General features: G+C 46.5%; 1 protein-coding gene across 3 annotated transcripts in view; it reads right to left on the bottom strand.

The window, feature by feature from the left end:
* DSP (desmoplakin) overlaps positions 1 to 1,183 on the bottom strand; it is a 50,685-nt gene extending 49,502 nt beyond the window's left edge. For all 3 annotated transcript variants that reach the window (XM_050939808.1, XM_050939809.1, XM_050939810.1), the window contains exon 1: positions 479 to 1,183. In XM_050939808.1, coding sequence (XP_050795765.1) covers positions 479 to 675 — 197 coding nt within the window. In that variant the 5' untranslated portion in view covers positions 676 to 1,183. The remainder of the gene's footprint in view (positions 1 to 478) is intronic.
* Positions 1,184 to 23,326: the final 22,143 nt, after the last annotated feature.

The following is a 23,326-nucleotide window of genomic DNA, read 5'->3' as shown; positions in this document are numbered from 1 at the left end:
AGGTAAAGATTTCATAGTTTAACAGGTTAAACGTCCAGGACACAAATCTTGTTCGGCACATGGAATAAGTAATTTATAAAAAGTCCCTCTTCCTGCAGGGGGTGTTTATTCGCTCTTCTCCCTGCCCAAATGTAACAAATAAACAAACAAGGAACTACTGAGGCGAAATGAATCGCCTGTAGAAAACCGGCATGCAAAAGTAGCAATAAGTTACAAACTACAAGGCTCAACTGCGTTGGAAAGGAGTTTGGGTGGAACAACTCGTCTCCTCCCCCTATGCATCAAGAGTACCTAAAGGGGAACAGGCATTTTCGCAGCTTCTCCGCTCATTTGCAGAGCCTGATCTGTATTCGGACTGAGCCGCAACCTCACCAACTGCATGTGTGACCCCCCCCCCCGCGCTCAGCTGATCAATGTTTTCTTTTTTTTGCCCGCGATCCCGTCGGGGGACCCGCTCCCGCCGCTCGGCTGCACTCACCCGTATCCCTCCGAGCTGAAGTCCTGTACATAGTTTTTCTGGATGGTGTACATTTTGTGCGTAGCATGGCTGCTGCTGCTGCCGCCGCCCCCCACCATATGGGAGTTCATCTCGTAGCGCATATCCGGGCCGGATTCGGCTCTGACCATCCGGGCCAAGGTGTTGAGCCGCGGGTGGGACTCGCCGTTCATGCTCATCTCGGCGGCGGCCGGGGGCTCGGCGAACGCACCGGGGAGGACAAAGCGATCAGGGCAGAGTCATTCACGGCCAGGCCGGCTCCCAGGGATCGGGGCTGCAAGCACCCGGACGGGAAGGGGGGCGACAGGTGGGGAGGAGAAGGAGGGCAGTGCCAGCGCCCCTAGCAGGAGTGTCTGTAAAGGAAGGGTAGGCAGGGGACTGGTGGGAGTTCAGGGGAGTGGGGGCAGGCGTGCAGAATGGAAGAGGGTGCAAAGTACAGGTGTGCAAAGGGGGGGAGCGGATCGGCTGTCATCGGCGGGAGGGGCAGGAGAGGGGCCTGCCAAGCAGAGGTAGCGAGGGGAGCAGGAGAAATGGCACCGGGTACAAAACTAAGCAGAGCGGGAACGAGCGTGGTAGGGGCGCAGGCGTCTGTCTCCGCGGTGCCCAGGCTGAGGCAGCAGTGGCAGGAAAGCCGGGCTGCTGCAGGTGGTAGTGGAGGTCCAGTCCCTCCCCGCTGGCGGAGGACAAGCGCAGCCACACCTTTTGGGTGCTTTTTTAAACAACAACAAGCCTGGGCGTGGAGCTGCCGCTGCCGCCGCCGCTCCCAACCCTCGCCTCCTGTGTCTCACTCCCGCCCCCCACCTGAGCCGAGCCCAGCCCAGGCGCTTGCTCTCGGCGCGCGGGGCCCCTGGCCAACACACACACACACAGCCCTGCTGGGTTCCTGCTTTACAACGGCCCCACCACCGGGAGGCAGGGCGAGGATCCGCAGCAGCGCACGGGAGTGTCCCCACGCGGGGGAAGGCTCCCAGGGAAGCGAGGCGCACTGTTCTCAGCAGCGCATTGTAGACCCCCCCAGCCCAGCGAGCTGCCTTCTTTTGCAAGCGCGCGGCTGTTTTTATTAACAGTCTGGAGGCACGGCTGGTTCTTTGCGTTTCTGTGGATGGTGTTTCTCTCTTGCGCCGCGGTCAGCAGCGGGGTTCCGGGGCGGGTATTACCTTCGCGCTCACGCCCACCGTGTGTAAACACAGCGGAGACCTGCTCCCCCAGGGGTTTCAGCATAAGGGTCACTGAGCTAGCTGCACAACAGCGTGTAGGGCCTCTCCCCCCCTGCACTCACGGGTGAGGCACAGCTGTAGATAAGTACTGCAAACTGACTTGCTTGGAGGGACTGAGGACTGTAGCTTCCCTGGAGCAATCCGGGGACGTAAGGCGGAGGTATGGGCACACCCTCTTCTGAGGCAGAAATAGGCAGCCATAGAGGGAAGACAAAACTGCACAAGTATTGTTCCTACCTGAGGAGTATTTTCCTGGAGCTTCTACTTAAGGCAGTAGAGAGCTGCTCTGCCCCCAAAGCTGGCACCAGTGCCTAATAGGTACAGCCTGTTCTAAATGGCAGAACCAATGTGGACACAAAGAGACAAAATAATCTGCATTAATAGAGTCATAACAGAGATTAGTTTGGGCCACAATTCATGCCCCCAGAAGAAAATTCTGTTTATCTACTTGAGGGAGGGATAGCTCAGTGGTTTGAGCATTGGCCTGCTAAACCCAGGATTGTGAGTTCAATCCTTGAGAGGGCCATTGGGGGATTGGCCCTGTTTTGAGCAGCAGGTTGGACTAGATGACCTTCTGAGGTCCCTTCCAACCCTTATGATCTAGGGTTTGCAGTGTGTATTAGTAAATTGAGGTTAATCACCATTTCTTCACCATTGTCAATAAAATAAAGGCTCAGGCCATGTCTACACTACAGCATAAAATCAAAATTACTAAAACTGGTTTTATAAAATCGATTTTATGCGTCCACACTAGGGCACATTAATTCGGTGGTGTGCGTCCATGGTCCTAGGTTACCATCGATTTCCGGAGCGGTGCACTCTGGGTAGCTACATTAAAGGAATGAGACCAATAACTTCGATTTCCGTCCACACTAGCCCTAAATCGATATAGTAATATCGATTTTAGGGTTACTCCTCTCGTTGGGGAGGAGTACAAAAATCGATTTTAAGACCCCTTAAAATCGATTTAAAGTGCCTTGTAGTGTGGACGGGTACAGAGTTAAATTGATTTAAAGCTGTTTAAATCGATTTAACTGTGTAGTGTGGACCAGGCCTCAGTTCTGGGAACATTTCTCAAGGGGTAAAAGCTTTCCACCACTAAATCAAATGTACTGCTGAAGTAGCACTGCATTTCCTGTGTCAGCAAAGGAAATGTTTGTTAAGTAATTTACAGACTGTGTCTCTCTCCTATAGGAAGTTGGAGCATGTGTGTATGAGAATCTCTTGCATGGGAAGCAGCGAGGAGACAGGGTCTGTGACTCTCTTGTATGGGGGAGCAGAGATATCTTTAACAGCAACCAGGGGTCTAACTGGGCTCACTCACTCATTGCTAGTTTTCCTTGATGGCTGCCCTCTTGTGCTCCAGAATCTAAGCATTGTTTTTGTGTGTTTGTTTTTTAATAACTGGATTCTAGGGCTGGTCTGTTCTCAGTAAAATTTGGAGTCAGCAAAGGTGCCTATAAGATGCATTATGGCTTCTTGATCCTCAGGCCCCAAGCCCAGTCTTGAGGATCAATTTAGAACAACCTCAGAGTCATTAAAAGTTGTGCTGACTTCAGCTTGCAAGGAGCCATTCTTGCTCCTAGAAATAGCCTGCATGGGAAGGGCATGTTGGGGGTATGCCTGCGCAAAAGAGGAACACACCTACATTGCCTGATTTTTAGAGGTGTTGGGTACCCATTGATCTCACTGAAGTCAAAGTAGTTACTCTGGGAATGCACCCATGTAAATTAGATCAGAATGTGGCCCTAAGTACAGGTGACATTGTAGATGAGAGAGAGCTGTTCCAAACAAAGAACAGGTCCCTTCTCTCAGTAAGCAGTCTAAATGCTATCTATAATGTAAACAATTTAAAATGCTAACCCTCTGCGACTCTGGGTACGTCTACACTACAGGATTATTCCAATTTTACATAAACCGGTTTTGTAAAACCGATTGTATAAAGTCGAGTGCACGTGGCCACACAAAGCACAATAATTCGGTGGTGTGCGTCCATGTTTCTGGAGCGTTGCACTGTGGGTAGCTATCCCGTAGCTATCCCATAGTTCCTGCAGTCCCCCCCGCCCATTGGAATTCTGGGTTGAGATCTCAATGCATGATGGTGCAAAAATAGTGTCGCGGGTGATTCTGGGTAAATGTCGTCACTCATTCCTTCCTCCGTGAAAGCAACAGCAGACAATCATTTCGTGCCATTTTCCCCTGGATTGCCCTGGCAGACGCCATAGCATGGCAATCATGGAGCCCGTTTTGCCTTTTGTCACTGTCACCGTATGTGTACTGGATGCCACTGACAGAGGCGGTACTGCAGTGCTACACGGCAGCACTCATTTGCCTTTGCAAGGTAGCAGAGATGGTTATCAGTTGTTCTGTACTGTCTGCTGTGCCATTGTAAATTGGCAATGAGATAATGGTTATCAGTTGTTCTGTACCGTCTGCTGCTGTCATGGGTGCTCCTGGCTGACCTTCGCTGAGGTCGGCCGGGGGCGCAAAGATGGAGGTCAGCCCCCAGTTGCTTTGATGAGGACAGATACCAGCCGTTCTGTACCATTTGCTGGGAATAACCGGGAGTCCTTCCTATTTTTACCCAGGCGCCCCAGCCAACCTCACCTGAGGCCAGCCAGGAGCACTCATGGGATGGTGACAAGGACAGCTACCAGTCCTTCTGCACTGTACCATCTGCCACTAGGGAGGGGAGAGGATGCTGCTGTTCAGTGCCGCAACACCCCGTCTACCAGCAGCATGCAATAGATATAGGGTGATATTGAAAAAAGTCAAGAAACAATTTTTTTCCCTTTTCTTTCATGGGGAGAGGGGGCGTAAATTGACAAGATATACCCTGAACCACCCCGGACAATGTGTTTGACCCTACAGCCATTGGGAGCTCAGCCAAGAATGCAAATACTTTTTGGAGACTGCGGGGACTGTGGGATAGCTGGAGTCCTCAGTCCCCCCTCCCTTTCTCCATGAGCGTCCATTTGATTCTTTGGCTTTCCGTTACGCTTGTCACATAGCACTGTGCTGTAGACTCTGTATCATAGCCTGGAGATTTTTTTCAAATGCTTTGGCATTTCGTCTTCTGTAACAGAGCTCTGATAGAACAGATTTGTCTCCCCATACAGCGATCAGATCCAGTATCTCCCATACGGTCCATGCTGGAGCTCTTTTTGGATTTGGGACTGCATCGCCACCCGTGCTGATCAGAGCTCCACTCTGGGCAAACAGGAAATGCAATTCAAAAGTTCTCGGGGCTTTTCCTGTCTAGCTGGCCAGTGCATCCGAGTTCAGATCGCTTTCCAGAGTGGTCACAGTGGTGCACTATGGGATACTGCCTGGAGGCCAATACCGTCGATTTGCAGCCACACTAACCCTAATCCGACATGGCAATACCGATTTCAGCGCTACTCCTCTCGTTGGGAAGGAGTACAGAAATCAGTTTAAAGAGCCCTTTATATCGATATAAAGGGCCTCATTGTGTGGACGGGTGCAGGGTTAAATCAGTTTAATGCTACTAAAATCGGTTTAAACGCGTAGTGTAGACCAGGCCTCAGTGTTTGTATGGTATCTACTGTGTCAGAGAACAGATGGTTTTCAGTGTTGGGTTATTTGAAGGAAGAGCGTGACTGAGTTTTGTGCCCATGACTTGGGTGTTTTTGCAGGCATAAGGGAGCAGTGCAGAAAAACACCAAGGATGAGCAAATAAGAACAAGTGAGCACTTATGTTTGATGCTTCAGCAAAGTTAGGAAAGCAGGAAGGAAAGCAGGAAGGAAATAAGAGTAAAGGCAGGAGCCAAGTAAAGGACACCTATTAGAGGGATGAGGAGACGGTTGAGTTTCATGCCTCAGACCCTCCAGTCTGAAATCTGATAAAAGGGTTTATTTAAATGCAGATTACTGAATTATTGGCATAGTTCTGCCTAGCATCAAGGTTCATAAAGTTAGGCACCTACATCTGTAGTTAGGCTGTTGTTTGGATGCCTAACATCCACAGCTCCCATTGATTTCAGGGGGGTTTCTCATGTATAAAAATGAGCAGTATAGCCTAATGTTATATCTAGTAAGCAGTGTCAACTGCTTTCTTAACACAGCATTAGGAACATGGGTTACAACCTTAACTGACATAAATCAGCATAATTCTATTGGTTTCCCTGGAGCATTGCCAGTTACACCTGCTGAGGATGTGCCCTATGCATTTTTATAAATATTTAACATCTGCTAACTGGGTTAACATAGCTCAGAAATTGTTTTTATGTTTAGTTTTAAAATAAACCCTGTCCTGCCCCACCTTTCAGCTCACACTGGCTTACAATTTAGTGAGACATTCCTTTATTTTGAATGGACATGCAGCATGTTTGTGATACATCCCAAAGGCTCTATGAGTCATTTTTTCCTGGACATGTACAGCATGCTTTACAGCAAAAGATTTGAAGGCTAGATTTCACTTGTCCTACTTTGAGCAGATAGCCCCACTGAAATCAACAGTAATGAGAAAAGCGAGAAGGGTTTGACCTGTAAAATGGTTAATTCTCCATATGATTATAAAGTATAGAATAAAAATATTTTTACCCTACAAAACCAAACTCTGTTATGAATATTTCATGTGGTAGAACAGGGACAGTTAGGCAGACTGAGACAATAACAAGTCATTGCAAGTTTATCTTAAAATTACATTTACCAATGGAAAATGTCAATGTCCCAATTAGAAATAGAAGAACATTGCTTAGACCTCACACTGTTGCTACTTTAAGTCCCAATCCTGTAGTCCTTAACACTCTTTGGCTTCAAAGAGTTTGAAGGAGTAAGGATTGAGTAATCCCCACTTGAAGTAAAATCTGAGGGTGTCATTCTCCCCTCCGCATAGAAGAGAATAAAATCTATTAATTTCACCATCTGGAGTATCTTAGTCATTGTTCCACCAAGGAGGACATGTTTTGTCCCCCCTGGGAATGAAGCCAGGGGTTCCATTCCTTTAACCCACATAACCCCAAGAACCATGCAGATCTTTAGAGGATCCACATCAGGTGTGGGTATAACATTTCTCTCCCCTACATGTCAAATCAGCTCTGCTGGCCAGTGTACAGTGGGGCTGAGCCAGCCCCCCCTTCTTCCTCTCCACCCATCTCCATCCTTTTTGGGGTGGCTTGTACCAAGAGGACACTAGCAAGGAGAAATCTGTGAATTTGTCCCTGAACTCTTTACAGAGAAGTGGGAGGCTCCTTTATGCATTACACAAGGGGTAGGCACAATCTATCCAATCAGCTTTTGTAAAACTGTTCCCTTCCCTACCCACCAAAAAAAACCCAAACAAGCAAAGTTTTGGGCCTGAACTACCGGTCAGCATCCTTTTCATTATTAATTATGTGAGTATGGCAAGCTGAATTTGTCTCTATCTCAGCGGGGTGCCTGAATGTTGTTATACAAAATAAAAGTGAATGCATGAAACAGAATCATAGAACCATAGCATTAGAAGGGACCTTAAGAGTCATCTAGTGTAACCCCCTGCCAAGATGCAGGATTTGTTTTGTCTAAACCATCTAAGACAGATGGCTATCTAGTCTCTTTTGAAAAAACTCCAGTGAAGGAGATTCCGTGACTTCCCTAGGCAGTTTGTTCCATTGTCCTACTTTTCTCACAGGTGAGAAGTTTTTCCTGAAATTCAAGATAAATCTGATTTGTAGTTTTCACCCATTGTCTCTTGTCCTACCCTCTGTGGCAAGAGAGAATATTTTTTCCTCTATCTTTCGTATGGCAACCTTTCAAGTACATGCTGAAATCCTTGTTAATTACAGCTATCTTCCCAGCCTAGCAGGTTTTGTTCATGTACAATCACCTGAGTATATCTAAAGACACCCCTCTTGACATCTCTGTGAGCAAGAAACAACTAAATAAGCTGAAAAAACAAGGTGTTAACCCAACATGTCTGATAAGAGGCCTGATTATTGACTTTCATTATTGTTGGTTAGAAAAGCTCAATGTTATGGACTTCTAATATAAGTTGACTTGTAAGCAAAAATTAGAATTTGACTTCTGTTTATCAAACTTCCCCCAGTTTTGGATATTGAGGCCAAGTCTACACAGGCAAGCCATTAATTTAACTGTGCATCTTGCTAGTACAGTAACTCCTCACTTAACGTAGTTATGTTCCTGAAAAATGCAACTTTAAGCGAAACAATGTTAAGCAAATCCAATTTCCCCATAAGAATTAATGTAAATGAGGGAGTTAGGTTCCAGGGAAATTTTTTTCACCAGGCAAAAGACCATATTTTACACAGACACACTATAAGTTTTATACAATTTAATACTGGTACATAGTGATGATGATTGTGAAGCTTGATTGAGCTGGAGGAGTCAGAGGGTGGGATATTTCCCTTACTGCTAAATGATGAACCAACAATTGGCTGAGCCATCAAGGGTTAACTCTCTCACTCTGCAAGGCAGCAGGAATGGAGGGAGATATGCGCATTTCCCTTAAGTGCGCTGCCTTGTTAATTAGAGCAGCTTGCTGAAACCGCAGCTGCTGCAAGCTCCCTCCATCCTGAGCCCTGCTCTATGGAAGATGGGGTAAGCAGGGTGCAGGAGCAGGTCAGGGTGTCCTCCTCCCCCATTAGCCCCCCTCTTCTTTCCCTCCCCCCCCCCGGCACTGCAAGCAGGAGTCTTGGGGAGCAGCTCCTAGGCAGAGGGCAGGAGCAGCACATGGCAGGGAGGGACACAGCTGAACTGCAGGCAGCTGCTGCACAGGGAACTTAGGGGAGCAGGGAGCTGATAGGGGGCTGCCGGTCCACCCTGCTTCCAAGCCCCCACCAGCTAGCTGCAACAGGCTGCTCTTCCTGCAAGCAGTAGACAAAGCAAGCGGCTGCCAAACGACATTAGAAGGGAGCATTACACAACTTTAAACGAGCATGTTCCCTAATTGATCAGCAATGAACAGCAACGAAACAACATTAACCAGGATGACTTTAAGTGAGGAGTTCTGTATATGACTGCTCTGCATCAGCATTCCTATAGATTGGTCTCCCTGTCTTTGACTAAATGGTAGTAGTGAGAAATTCAATGATTCTTAGGTAGTAAAGGTGAACCTAGAAATTTCGGCTCCTTATTCAACTTATCAGGCTTCTCACCTTCTCTGTGTTATCTTAAAAGATCTCACAACCTAAACAGGGTCACATTTGGTCAGTTCATGACAAACTCCATAACAACAGTCTCTTTTCCATGGAGGGTCAGACCATCAGCTGGTGTAAATCAGTGTAGCACCATTGATTTCAGTACAGCTACAGAGTTTTTTAAACTCTACAGCAGCTCAGAAAGTGACCTGAATTTCATTAGTAACAGAACTGTAGGGCTCATTTCCTCTAAATGCATCAACAATGCCCTTTTACAGGAGACTGACCTATCCCAGACCAACTTACATAGTTTCTAATTATTTTGGCCAACTCTATACCCCCTTGTAGCCCAATCCATTTTAAAGTTTAGATGTGCTGCAGCCAGTGCTGTAATAAAAAAAAAGAGCCTAACTCTTCTAAGGACTCAGGTTGTGACTACAGAGCTGTCACTCTGCAAAGAAGCTCCTACCCTGTACCAAAAAGCAGTGGGACTACTGGGGATGCAAAGCTCACACTGGTGGGCTGCCATTCCCCTGAGCACTGGCTGTACTCCTTGTAGGTATTCTGCACTGTAATCTTTACATTACCAGTAAGTGGTATAACAAACAACCCTTTAAATTCAAGACAAAAGTCATAGTGGGACTGTATTTTTGTTTCCATAAAATGCAGAAATTAAACTTCCAAAGAAGGGTGCGGTGAAAGATGCGTCAGTCACATCAAACCTGACCGACAGCTCAGATAAAAAGCTTCAGATGCCTAGCAGTTTTGCTTCAGGTGGTGAAAGCCATTGTAGCTAACATCCTTTGTCCCACTGTGGACAGCAGAGAGAGTGCACCTTAATTCTTCAGAGCTTTTGGTTTCATGTTATTTTGCACAGGGTAATTTCCTAGTGAAAGCACAGGGCCAATTGTTTACTGTTATGGGGGGGAGGGATAGCTCAGCAGTTTGAGCATTAACCAACTAAACCCCAGGTTGTGAGTTTAATCCTTGAGGGGGGCCACTTAGGGATCTGGGGCAAAAAAAAAAAAAAAAAGTTGGGGATTAGCCTTGCTTTGAGCAGGAGGTTGGACTAGATGACCTCCTGAGATCGCTTCCAACCTTAACATTCTATGATATTATTACCTGTGCCCTTGAAATTAATTTAGCAATTCCATTTAATGAATGGCTGAAGAAACATAACAGAGCTTGAAAAGATAATATGTGAAGAGCTGCTTTTTATTGTTGTTTTTATTAATACCATAAAATCTTTTTGATCTCCATGGAAGTTATACATGCTATATATACTAATTTACGTGGGCTAATGATTGAAAATAAATGTGAGCTGCTTGAAAGAGCAAATTCACTCTCATTATATGGACAGTTACACATGCAGGCTTAGATGCTGAAGGCCAGGTAAGCTGTACTCAGCCCAAAACAATGACTTTAAAACACCTTTACTCTCCTCTGATACTGGAGATAGCTCTGGGGCTCCTCTAATTTACACTCAGATCAGTGAAACACAAGGGATTGATCCTGCTGCTGCGGATCAACAAGTCATAGTCATGCTCTGGTCACCAGTTCCTGCAGGAGTTCAGAGTTTGCCATTTCATGTTCAATCTGTAGGTCAAACAATAGCTGTTTGGATAATTAACAGGGGAAAAGATAAAGGCCCAGCTCTTTGCTATGCCAAAACTGAATCTTACAGCTGAAGAGAGAAGGTGCCATCTTTGTGTTTTCCCAATCCCTGGGGAATTGAAGGCCAGTTTGTCTTCTGTCTGCTGTAAATTGTAACTTTTAATGGCCCCACCCATCGCTCAAAGGACCTTATAGCAGCCAGATTTTGCCAGAGTGCAGTGTGTTGTGGACATGCCCCCTCACACCCACATCTCACCCCAACATACCGCCACCTCAGGTGGAGCCAGCTGAGGTGGCACAGAGCCAAATACATGGACTTATAGCTGCCAGGGATTTCCCCGCACCAAGGAAATCTCTTGCTGCCTATCTAGCGGCAACTTTAAGGGTGATTTGGGTCATCAGAGCAGTGCAAAAAAGTCTTTAAATAGAGGCCAGAATCTTGCCCTGAATGTTTTCAGAGAGTCTTCTTCCTGAACATTTTTAAACAGGCACTTTAGTTACTGTAGCGTGTGAGCTACAAAACAGAAAGGAAGAGACAAAACAAAAAATCACCCTCAGTTCAAACATCAGAGGTGGTGGAGTGAAGCCAGTCCTACTCCACCATTCCTTTGAGGCATGCTACTTAAAAAGAAAGAAAGCAAATGGCAGGCTTTAGGGTCTTGTATATTAAAAGCTTATTTTCTCCATCTCCCACAACAAGACACTACCATTTCTTAAGATTAACAGCTACTGCGCTGGTCAGTAGGATCACAAAACAACTGAGATTATTAAAAATCTCATGATACTTTGTGCAAGCGTAGGGTGGGGGTTAACATAGTTGGTCTGACCAAATTCCAATGCTCACCTAAATTTCACCTGTAGTTTCTACTAAGTAGAGTTTTCTTCTTCATTCTCAATCCTAAATTGTTGCATAATGTTGCTGCTGCATTTCAGTTTCTGCCTCAGAGACAGCTGCAGTTCAGTGGTAGGTGAAGGAGCAGAATCATTACCATTTCTCTTTCCTTTAATCTTTCCATCCTCCACTCCATCCATTTTTTCAAGTATAATAAAAGACAAGAGGTTAGGATCTGAAATCATATTGCAAGGGACTTTATAGATGATCTAACCCAGTCCCCTGTGCAGAATTTACCCCTCTGTTATTTATATCTTTGTGTTATTTTGTATACCATACTAGTATATATATAAAATGGGCAAAAATCTGCTATCAGCAACAACAGTAATAGTACTAATAATCTACTTACAGTGCTGTAGGTGTATATAGTGTTTTAAAGACATATAAGAAGCCAAAGTCCCTGCCCCAAGGACTTTACACTCTAAATACCTGAACAAGATTTGAAGCAGGACAAAATTAAGGCATAGGCACTATGGGTGTGTACCCAGGGGCCTTACTTATGGACCTATGTGACAACATCAGAATCTCAGCTTTAATTTTTTTGAGTTATGTTTCTTACTCATAGTTTTGAAGTACAGCTTGAAACTATGAACCAAAGGCAGCTGATGCAGCAATATCTGCCTGAGTCCTAGGGCTCCAGTCTGCCTTACTCCAGCCCTGGACGACAGCTACTGTTAAATAGCAGAAATTTGATGCAGTTGAAGAATTAATCTGGTTGGCTAGGGGAAAATGTGGATGAGATGTCAGAGATCATTTCTGTCATTATTTTGGGAGCATCCTTTTGTTACTAAGATTCAGAGTCTAGAAGTACCACTGAATTCTTTCTCAGCTGAATGGGGCTACATTTCTGTTACTGTGGGCAGAAGTTAGCCTGCTATTGGATTCACAATCACAGGCCAGTTTGCTTTCAGGGTATTATACCAGCTAAATTAATTTTGTCCTGTTGTTTGAAAAATAGCTCTTGACCTGTCAACAATTGGATGAAATAATCATTTGAATTTGTCTCAGTCTACTGAATTATGGTTAGCAATTCAAAGTGTCAGGCCGGTTGCATATTCCTACCTCCTCTCAATTGCTGTCAGCTGGGCTCCTATCTGTTGGAATACTGGTTGCTCCTCAAACAACTGAAGTATTTTTCAGCTCAGCCACATGCAGTCTGTTCCTATGAGTGTCAGATGTGCCTCTTTGGTACTGGGAATTGTGTGCCTGTGGACTGAGGACAGTCTAAGGTTTTATGAAAGGCACTGAAACCAACTGCTACCATTCAATGCTTTATGCCAGTGGGAGCCGCGATTGGTCGAACCTGCGGACGCAGCAGGTAAACAAACCGGCCCAGCCCACCAGGGGCTTTCTCTGAACAAGTGGCGAACCGGCTTTGAGAACCACTGCTTTGTGCCATTTGTTCTGAGCAACCATTAGTGGACCAAATTACACACTGGCATAAGTGGGTGCAACTCCCCTTGACTTCAATGGAAATTTCACCCACGCATGCCAGCACTCATTTTGGTCTACTCTGCTGGATGTAGTACAAGTTTAAGTTAAGACTAGGCTAAATGATGATACTACTGGTGGTATGGAAAATGGACCCTCTCTTAAAATTTCCAGTGATGTTTTCAATGAAACACGTATAACCCTGACAAAATCAAACTGAAGGGAAAATTGGGATGATTTCCTGATTCTAGTGGAATTTACTCCCCTCTCTGGACATTATAAATCATCCCCGGGGTTCATAAAAACACTTCTGAGAAGCAATGTTTTTTCCTTTCCAAATAAACCAGATTGCATCAAATAGAAAGTATTTAAAAAACAAAAAATCCCCAGGGAAGAAGCTCAAAGCATTTACAATCTGACAAAGAGCTTAGCCAAATTTTCAAACCTGGCTGCCTAATGTTAGCCTCGTAAATCCATATTTAGGCCCCTAACTAAAAATAAGTGCTCACTCCCCACAAATCCTATTCATGTCAATGGGAACTGCTGAGCACTTTGAAAATCAGGCCATTTTATGTAGGTGCAGAAATACGGATTTAGTAGGCACCCAAGTGTGAAAGGCACCCAAGTGTGAAAGGCACCCAAGTGATGTTAGGCACCCAAGTGTGAAAATTTGGCCTCTGTGTTTAAATAGGACAAAGAAAAAGTTTTTCTTTCCTTCATCCCTTCTCTGATGATCAGTTGGCAAGAGCAAACAGGACAAATGCCCAGTTTTGTCAAAAAAAAATTGGGATGCTCGGGATAAGGCTTAAAAAGGGGATTGTCTGGGCCAAAACAGGATGTATGGTCACCCTACTAACAAGTGCCCACTATGGTGGTTAATTTTGTGATGTGGAATTCTGTCCAATAGCTACTCAACCAAGATGCCTGTTTCATTTCACATCAACACCCATTAAGTGATAGCAACGCTGGGACATGTCACCATGGGCCATATTCAAACCCCCATCTAGAAGACTTCATAGCTTGTTACAATTACCAGTCCCCTGTCTCATTCTTTCTCCATGTTGTTATTCAGGGATTCTGTTACATAAAATGAGCCATAGTCTATTCTCAGTTACATTGGTGAAATTAATGAGGTTGCAGTAGCATGAGGCCAGATTTTGGCCCCTAGCAGTGAGGGGAATTGTAATCATGATCTATATTCATATTACTTCATTCCTCTCTGCAATACACAATGAAGCAAGAGCTTGCTAAATATGGAGATGCTCTAATGTGACTTATTCTTATCTCTTGGGAAGAACCCAGAAGATAGTGTTGGGCAATTGCTCTGCCAATCCAAGGGTATACTCCTGTGGAATTCTGCAGGGCTCCATTTTGTCTTCTCTCTTGTTCAGTCTGTATATGTAGCTGTTAAGAAGGTTGGTGAGGAAGCAAGGGCTGCAATATCTTCACTAAGCTGATGGCACTCAGCTATGTGTTTCTTTCTCTTCCTACTCAGATAATGTTCCTTCCCCAGTCTCTGGGTGAGTTTGGGACATGGATGAGGCCAAGATGGCTGAGGCTCAATCCAGATAAAAGGGAGATGATGTTGGTAGGCTGCAGAAAGCAGTCAAAAGATGTGGCAAAAATTAGATCCGTCCCTCTGCCAATGGGAGTTTCTCTGCCATGTGTCACTTAACCTAGAAGTCTGGTTAGATTCCCAATTGTTGCTAAATGGTAGCCAAAACTGTTTTTTTTTTTCATGTGTATCATTCTAGTGGGTTGTAACAATTTCTTTCAGCCTGGACCTCACGACTATGATGCATGCCCTTGTCACCTCCAGACGTAACTATTGTAATGTGCTCTGTTTGAGATTGCACCTTACAGCCATTCACAAACCAAGTTTGTGCACAATCTCTTTCTCTAAGTTCTTCTATGGCCCTTGTCACAATAGTATTTTAGCATCAGCCTCTTGTTCAGTGGAGCATTTCACTGCAAACAAATTAAATCAGGGCTTAGTGAAATGATTGGCTGCCTGTGGGTTGCTGCAGTGATCTATAAAGCATGGCATGATGGCCTAGAACCTGCCTGCATAAGAGAATGCCTCTTTACCCATGTCATTCTGCTGCAGCTGAGATCCACAGAACTAGACCCTCCAACCCTTGAAGTGAGAAGGGTCCATTGGCAGATCTTTCCCAGCCATGATGGTCCCTTTCCCCTGGTGCACTCTCCTCTAATCTGAAATAGCACAGAGCTGATCTTCAGGGCATGCTGCAAATTTCATTTTTAAGAGAGCTGTTGAGCTGGGAAATGCTGGTTAAGGGATGCAAGCAGGATATTACTTTTATCCGCACTGTATACTTTGTTCGTTTATTTATTGTTGTCGTTTTTATACTTTATAGGATTGCTGCTGCTTTGTTTGTTTGTTTATGGTCACTGTGGCTGAGGATTTTCCAATTAGTTGAGGAGATTCAGACACATCTGCTATTAAAATCACTAGAGAGACAACAGAATATCTTTTAGAGACAAGCTCTTTCACCACGAGAAGTTGGTGCAGGAAAAGCTATTACCTCACCCACCTTCTCTCTCTAATATCCTGGGATTCACCCATCTAGAACTGCACTGCATACTACAGTCACTAGCAGATATGTGTCTCAGTGCCCTTGACTATTTTGAACATCCCACGTGTACTTTTAACAAATCCTCACGGGGGCTGCCTGTGGCATCACATATAGGCCCTTTGTGGTTTCATAGATTTAAATGCATACCGCGAATGAAGTTGTCCCTTCACTTGTAATCCTATTGACTTCAATGGGGATGCAAGGGTCTGACTGAGACTGCCTGAGTAGAGTGTCCACCCCACTAATTACATACCAGTATCTTAACCATTGCACATAAGAGCTCAGAATAAATGCACCATTCCCCACAAAGGCAAACTCTGGCAGGAGAATGCTGGAGGAAGCAGCAGCATGTACACATTATTGAAAGGGAAGCAAGGCCCACTGCTGATTATTTTCATTATGCTCCTCATAGCACCATTGTGCCTCACAAAAGCATAGGGTTTCCTGGCATGGCTGCTTATGTGCTGCACCCCTCCCACCGTTCCCAAAGTGATTCTGTCACATAAGATTTCATCTGCTGTTATTCTCATGGCAAGGAGTGCTCTCTCTGCCCCTTTCTAGGCCTTGCCCATCACCGCAGTATCTGTGTGCCTGTTCCCAGCCCTGCTGCTAGTCTACCATCTCTCTGTGGGCGAGTCAGTCAGCCATGTTGTACCTTAGCTGCCTCATCTTCCTGTTTTAAAGAACAAAACTCACCTCCCGGGGGTGTTGTGCAATTCAGTGTTTGTAAATTCATTAAGGTTGGTAACACACTTGAAGATCCTCAGATGAAAGGTGCACTAGAAGTGTAAATTATCAGTATTATTATTATTAGCCTGGGAGTGGGCAGATTCAACTTGCCTCAACTGGCTCTTCAGCCTCATTCACACAGAAGAGCATCCCAATTTGTGTTGAAGCAGCACTGCCAACACAGTCTGCTCTGAAGGAAGGAAATCACACCTCCTCGCTTGGTGGCCTCACTCCATGTCATGTATGCTGACCAAATGTGGGCTGACAAAACATGAGAAAGGACTCAGTTGGCCTGCTGAGTAGAATTTTTTTTTTAAGGCTTCATCTACAGACACCAGTGTAACACCCCTAGTGTGGACACAATTGTACATGGTACAGCTTATTCTCATAGGGAAAGGAGAATAAGCTATTCCAGTATAAGGTACCCTTCTCTGAGATAACTGTGTCAAACCCCTCAATGAAATAGTCAAATCAGTACAAAAATTTGGCACTAGTCAGGCCTGATAGTCATTACTCCGCTTCCTTATATCTGTTTCAGATGGGATACTTTTGTTCTCCATGAATAGTATGTTACTGCGCTAGTGGTCCCATTGGTTTCAGTTAGGTCATTTGATAAGTAAAGTGCCACTAAAAGGGATCAAGGTTATCACAACCATGATCTTTGAAAACAGCCTGAATCAGCATTTCTCACAATATCTTGGTTGTTCAGTTCTCTGCGTGGGTAGGCGAGGCTCACCACACAGGGCCTGATCCCATACTCTTTATTGACACACAACTCCCACTGACTTCAGCCAGGAGCTTTGCCTGAGCAAAGGAGAAAAGAATCAGGTACATAGCTTGAAAAAAAATCTGTTACTGCACAGGGTAGCAGCAGATTTTCCAGATCTGTGGTGATGCACAGATATTTTGCCCACTGCTATATTTCTTACAGGCAAGCTTAGTGACAGTGCTGCAGGCTTCTGCTTGTAATACAAAATATTATCACACCAGAGATCATTGTATCCTAATGGATTTAACTCAGAAGGACAAGTTTTCTGCTGGTAAAAATGGGCACAACTATCTTAACTTCAGAGGTTTTTCCTTGTACGCCAGTGAACAATATGGCTGCCAACTTCTCATTCATACATGTATTTCAAGGACTTGAGGTGAAAACTAGTGGTGACAAATCTCAGTAGGCCTCAGGGGTCAGCTCTGAACTCATCCATCAATCTGGACTTGGTGCTCTGGTATCTACTATTCTTATAGACCAGGGATTGGCAACCTTTGGCATGCAGCCCATCAGGGAAATCCACTGGCAGGCTGGGATGGTTTGTTTACCTGCAGTGTCTGCAGGTTCGGCCGATCACAGCTCCCACTGGCCGTGGTTCACCATTCTAGACCGATGGGTGTTGCAGGAAGCGATGGCCAGCTCATCCCTCAGCCCACGCCACTTCCCGCAGCCCTAGCTGGCCTAGAATGGCGAACCACAGCGAGTAGGAGCTGCGATCGGCCGAACCTGCGGACACTGCAGGTAAACAAACCATCCCAGCCCACCAGTGGATTTCCTTGACGAGCCGTGTGCCAAAGGTTGCTGATCCCTGTTATAGACAATAATGGTTTCACCATTTCCCCTCACCTTTTAAGTATTAAGAGAACTTGGTTGAAATCTTTCTTCTTTCCTGAGGTAAAGCTCTCAGTGAGGAGGCACTGTGGGTTTTGCCTGGGTCAGAGCTTGGCTCCTTAATTTTTGCCACTTTCTCCAAACACGGTTGAATTAGGGAAATGTCAACCCTTGCTATGTTATCTCAATTGTTGCTCTAGATAACAATTCTGTTCCTTGTCAGATACTTGAGATGAGAGGATTCCGTTTGTTCCTTTGCTTATTAGGACACTTAGGTCTTCAAAAAGAAGTATAGTAATAAAATAGTATGAATTGTGCCCATGTTTCTACTGAAACTTGGTGCTCTTGGTTACAGACAGATTTCATATTAATTTGTTCTATCAGCGACAGGATAACTATGATCTGGGTCCTATAGGAGAGGAAAGAGCAGAGGTGCTCAAGGGTGACTCCGTCTCTCTGCCAGGGTCTGCAAAAGTGTCATCACCTCATGGTCACTGGGATCAAATGCAGTGGATAGCTCTCAGGGCCTGTGGAGGTCAATGGAAAGACTCCTGTTGACTTTAATGGGTTTGGGTCGGTCCCCAAAAGAATCATCATGGATGTGATCTTGTCCATCACCATGAGAAGATCAATGAGATGAGGACTATGTCTGCTCCATAAACAGCAACAAAACCAGACTGCCTGGATCCCACAAATCTAAGGATGCCATGTGGAGCCAAGGCTATTTTACCAAAAAAATAGGAAGATGAGAGACAAGGGGACAACAGGATCTCAGTGTCAGAGAAGCTTCTTCAGCAAGGGCCTAAAATCTACTTGTTTGAGAGATGTGAGCACCCTGCCCTCACCAGTGAGGCACTGGCTTTCTCCATCTTTTAGGGACCCCACATCTCCCTACAGGATTTAACCAGCAATGAGGGACGTGGACATGAAGTTCCCTGAGCATTTCCAGAACAGGAGAGTGGAACCTGCTGAAACTTGAGGAAGGAGATGTGACTCCCTCTGCTAGGAGTGGTGTTTTTCCTTTGTGTGTGGGCGAGGAAGAGGGTCCCTTGTCTTTTGAAAGATTATGTGGGAAAACTAAGAACCTCCAGGCATTAGTCTCTTGTCATATTTAGTTCTTTTGGTAAACATCCATGTTTATCAAGGGATTCTAGTACACAGATGGCAGTCACCAACAGCTTTGGAGACACAATAAGATCATCACTGAAGGACATAAAGTGAACATCCAGCCAGACTACTTTAAAGACCTAGCTAGAGATCGATCCCTGTGGCACTCGATCTCCAAGGAGGCTACATCCCTTTGGGAGTTGCTTTGATGATAATGATGATACTCAGGTCTCTGTCTTCCCATGTCATTCAGCAACCTTCAAATGAACACTTTTTTGAAAAGGAACATAGAAAGGTAGGCCATGACGCATTACATAGAACAACTCAGGAGTCTTCCGCTGGTAAAATGAAGTAAGAGATTGCATGCCAAGCTCCAGATGAGTGCACTGTATTGTAACACTGCTGGGAAGGCACAAGGATGAGATTGGGAAGACTGAAGTTGTAAATGGTCAGTTTCCATATTTGGCTTATCTATTTATTTATTTATTTATTAAAGGAAAAAGTAGGCACACGAGCCTTGTCTAAACTCAGGGCTAGATTTGTCACTTTACAATCTGCCCTGAGTAAGGGATAATATAAACTTGCACTGTGCTAGGAGCAGCCCAGGGTGCAGATTGTGAGTCACACATTGGTAGGCCTGTGTTCATCAGCTGGTGTGCTAACTCAGAGGCAAGGGGACAAGCTCCGCCCAGCTGTCTATAAAGGCTCTGTGGAATCAGCATCCCTTTTTGCATTGCAACCTGTGGTATGGGGTATTCAGTGCAAGAGAGGATGTAGAGCACCTTACATCTCAATAAGGGTGATGATCTAGCCCTGAAGGTTTTAGTGAAATGTCGTTCCCCCGCATTGTTCTAGCATCAGCACATCCCAACGGGTGCTAGCAATGATGTGAGCACTGGCGTAGACAGATTATCAGTTTTTAACCACTGTGTCAGCTAACTGTACTCTGAGCAGAGTTGCACAGTTCTGTGGTAAAGGCATTGCCTCTACTAGTGCACTCACCATCTAATATCGCTAGGACTGTACTGGTGCTTAAGTAATGATGGGAAATTTCCCTGAAATAAAGAGTGTAGACTCTGCCGTACAACCTAATTTTCAGTGAGTTTGTGGGCTTGTTCTTGCATGCATGTAGGTGCTTTCCTGCCTGACACCTCTTCTGTCAGAGATTTGTGCAATGTACATGACTAGATAAAAGTCTGTCTAACCAAGTTTGTATAGAAATCAAGGATTTGTATGAGGAGATTCAGTATTGCATGCACAAATGATTACCTACAGCAGGGGTGGGCAAACTTCTTGGCCTGAGGGCCACATCGGGGTTTGTAAATTGTATGGAGGGCCAGTTGCGCGGGAGGGGGGGAAGGGAGTTGCGGCCCAGCCCCCACCTCCTATCTGCCCCCTCCCCCAGGACTCCTGCCCCATCCAACCCCCTCTGTTCCCTGATGACCCCTCTGGGACCCCTGCCCCATCCACACACACCCACTCCCTGTTCCCTGACCGCCCCCGGACCCCTGCCGTCCCATCCAACCCTTCCTCTCATTCTTGACCCCTGATCCCTGCCCCATCCAACCACCCCTTCTCCCTGTCTCCTGCCGGCCCCCTGCTGCCTCATCCAACCCCCCCTTGCTGACTGCCCCCATTCAATCCCCTGTTCTTCCCCTGCCTCCTATCCTCACCCCCGCCCCCTGATCACCACCTCAAACTCCCCTGGCCTCTATCCAACCCTCCCCCCAACTCCATGCCCCCTTACTGCACTGCCTGGAGCACCGGTGACTGGTGGTGCTACATCCGGGCTGCCTGGCTGCAGCCGGGCCACGCTGCCACCACCACCATGCAGCACAGAGACTGGGTCAGGCTGGGCTCTGCAGCTGTGCTGCCCCGGGAGCTCACAGCCCCTCCGCCCAGAGCTCCTCTCCCTTGGAGCAAACTTGTTCAGGGCAAGAAGCTCACACGTCTTCACCTCCTGGGTCTCTCCTTAGAGCATTCAGCATCCTCTGCCCCTCCGTGCGCTTCCCACAGCGAGTCCACCCCAGCGGGGTCCTGGGGAAGCCACCGGGTCCTGCACCCCCACTTTGCAGTCAGACGTGACTCTTAGCCAGCCAGTAAAACAGAGGTTTATTCGATGACAGGAACAGGGTCTAAAACAGAGCTTGTAGATACAGCGAACCGGACCCCTCAGCCGGGTCCATTCTGAGGGGCAGTGAGCCAGACCCCCCACATCTGCCCTCCACTCCTCGACCCCAGCCAGCTCCAGACTAACAACCCCTCCCAGCCCCTCCGTTCTGCTCAGCTCCTTTCCCGGACCAGGAGGTCACCTGATCCCTTTGTCTCCAACACCTTCAGCTGGCACCTTTGCAGAGGAGGGGCCCAGGCCATCAGTTGCTAGGAGACAGAGGGTCAGGCATTTAGGTGCACTGGCCCTTTGCTCTGCCAGATACTTAAGAACTGCCATGGGGACACTGAGGCACCAACACAGTATTCAGAGCAAACATTAAGAACATTCCTAGTTCGTCACATTTCTCCCCCCTTCGAGACCGAACTGAGCGAGGTCACTTCAGCCAGTGACCTGGGGAATTTCGAACCCACCAACGTTCCCATGGATGCCCCAACATCTCTCCCATTCCTCGGTGTGAGTTACACCAGGACAGTCCAGTCTCACGCCCTCCCTGAGGTCGGGTGTGCTTGCAGGCCACATGTGGGAAGGTTTATGAGGCTTGAACCTTTTTGCTATTCCCAATACCCCTGGGGTTCAAACTGGGACGGGGCTTTCTCCCAGCACTCTGGGCTGCAATTCGGGCTCTCTTGGTTAAGAGCCCCCATCTTGGCCTTTGCCAGCTCTGGGCTTGGGCAGCCGCTTCCCACTTTGTGGCCCAGACACAACACCTCTGCCTTCCCCCCTTACACTTTCCAGCTTTTACCGTCAGTCCCACCTCCTTGAGGCAGCCCAGCCCCCTCTTCACCTGGGACACCTGTTCCTCCCAGGTCTGGCTAAAGATGCACAGGTTATCAGTGTCTGCCAGGGCCAAGTTCTCCATTGCCCTCTGCTTGTCTAGAATCTCCCCAGGCCTAGGCAGGGGGTCGGCATCGGACACTGTGATGGCTTTAAGCTTCTGATAGCCCCCATAAAACCAGATCATCCTGTCTCCCTTGGGGATTAGCCCCACGGGTGAGGCCCATGGGCTGTAAAACGGCTGGATCCCATCTAAAGCCAGCAGGTCCCTGACCTCTCTCTCCAGGTTCTGGGCTGCTTTCCCAGTGACTCTGAATGGGGAACACCTGATGGGGAGATTGGCGGAGCAAACGAGCTGAGGCTACAGGGGAGGGGGGGACAGCAGGGGAGGGACCAAGGGCTAGCCTCCTGGGCCAGGAGCTTGGGGGCTGGGCAGGATGGTCCGGCGGGCTGGATGTGGCCTGTGGGCCGTAGTTGCCCACCTCTGACCTACAGACTTGCAGAAAATCAGACCAACAGTGTCACTGTCATGTCTATATTCTTCACTATTGTTAGTCACATTCTGTTAAGTGTCTTGGAGGAGACAACCAGATATTTTGCCTGACAGGCTGATGGGTTTGTTTCATGCTTTTTACCAACAGAAAGGCAATCTTCTGCTTCACTGAGGACTTTTTTGCTTGCATCCTCTTAAAGGCTGGCCCCAAGCACATTCACCTGTAAAAGCCAGTGTTCATGTTGCACTGAGAAGGAGATTAACACCAAAAATGGATCTTGATCTTTCTATTGGGAATAGCCCTTTGAGAAGCTTGTTCCAACATGAACTATAGGATTTTTGCACAGGCAAACAGTTTTCCATCTGGCACGCAAAACTTATTCGAGGGGTGTGGCTTCTGCTGGGACTATAGCCATCAATGAGTCACACCTATTTAGTACTGATGCAGTGCCCTACCCCAAGGAGTGTCTGTTTTTCTCTCCTCCCTGTCTGTCAGCCATTAATTGTCTTTAGTTAAGGTGCTTTGAGAAATCACTCCAACTCATCAATACTGTTACTGTTAGATATTCACGCTGGCCAGTGGAGTGGCAGGGAATTCAAAATTGTTATAAAGTACTAAGATTCCCTGAACGTAAGCCCTCGCTATGTTTCAAAGCTGTTTCTTTCAAGTTCAAAGGACATGCTGCATAAGAGGGAGTGATAAGTCTTTCTCAAGAAGTGCCAACTTCAGTCAGCATGCCAATAGGTTTATGGCATTAGCTCTGCTTTAATTAGGGTTGGGGTGTGTCTTTTCACATTGATAAGCATCACAACAGGGAGGAAGCAAAGTCTGAAGCAGTCATCCTGCCACACCTCACATGAGGGTCTTCTCTGTATGGCATTCAGCACGTTTCAGAGCCTGAGTTTTCTAAAGCACCAAGAAAAATTAGATGCTGCCCATCCCCCCCATCAGCATAACCCACTCAAAGAAATTCCAAAAAGGTAAATGGATTCTGAACAGAATTGTTGCCATGCCAGTTTGGAAGGCAAGAGGGAGAGCTGGATGTGATAACACTTTGTTTGTGCTAACTATAACAGGATGGAATGCCTTTAAGAAACCATTTGTA

Source organism: Gopherus flavomarginatus, chromosome 2 (genome assembly GCF_025201925.1).
Source record: "Gopherus flavomarginatus isolate rGopFla2 chromosome 2, rGopFla2.mat.asm, whole genome shotgun sequence".
NCBI classification, from domain to species: Eukaryota; Metazoa; Chordata; order Testudines; family Testudinidae; genus Gopherus; species Gopherus flavomarginatus.
The sequence above is the reverse complement of the archived record's forward strand: the minus strand, read 5'-3'. Positions and strand labels throughout refer to the sequence as shown.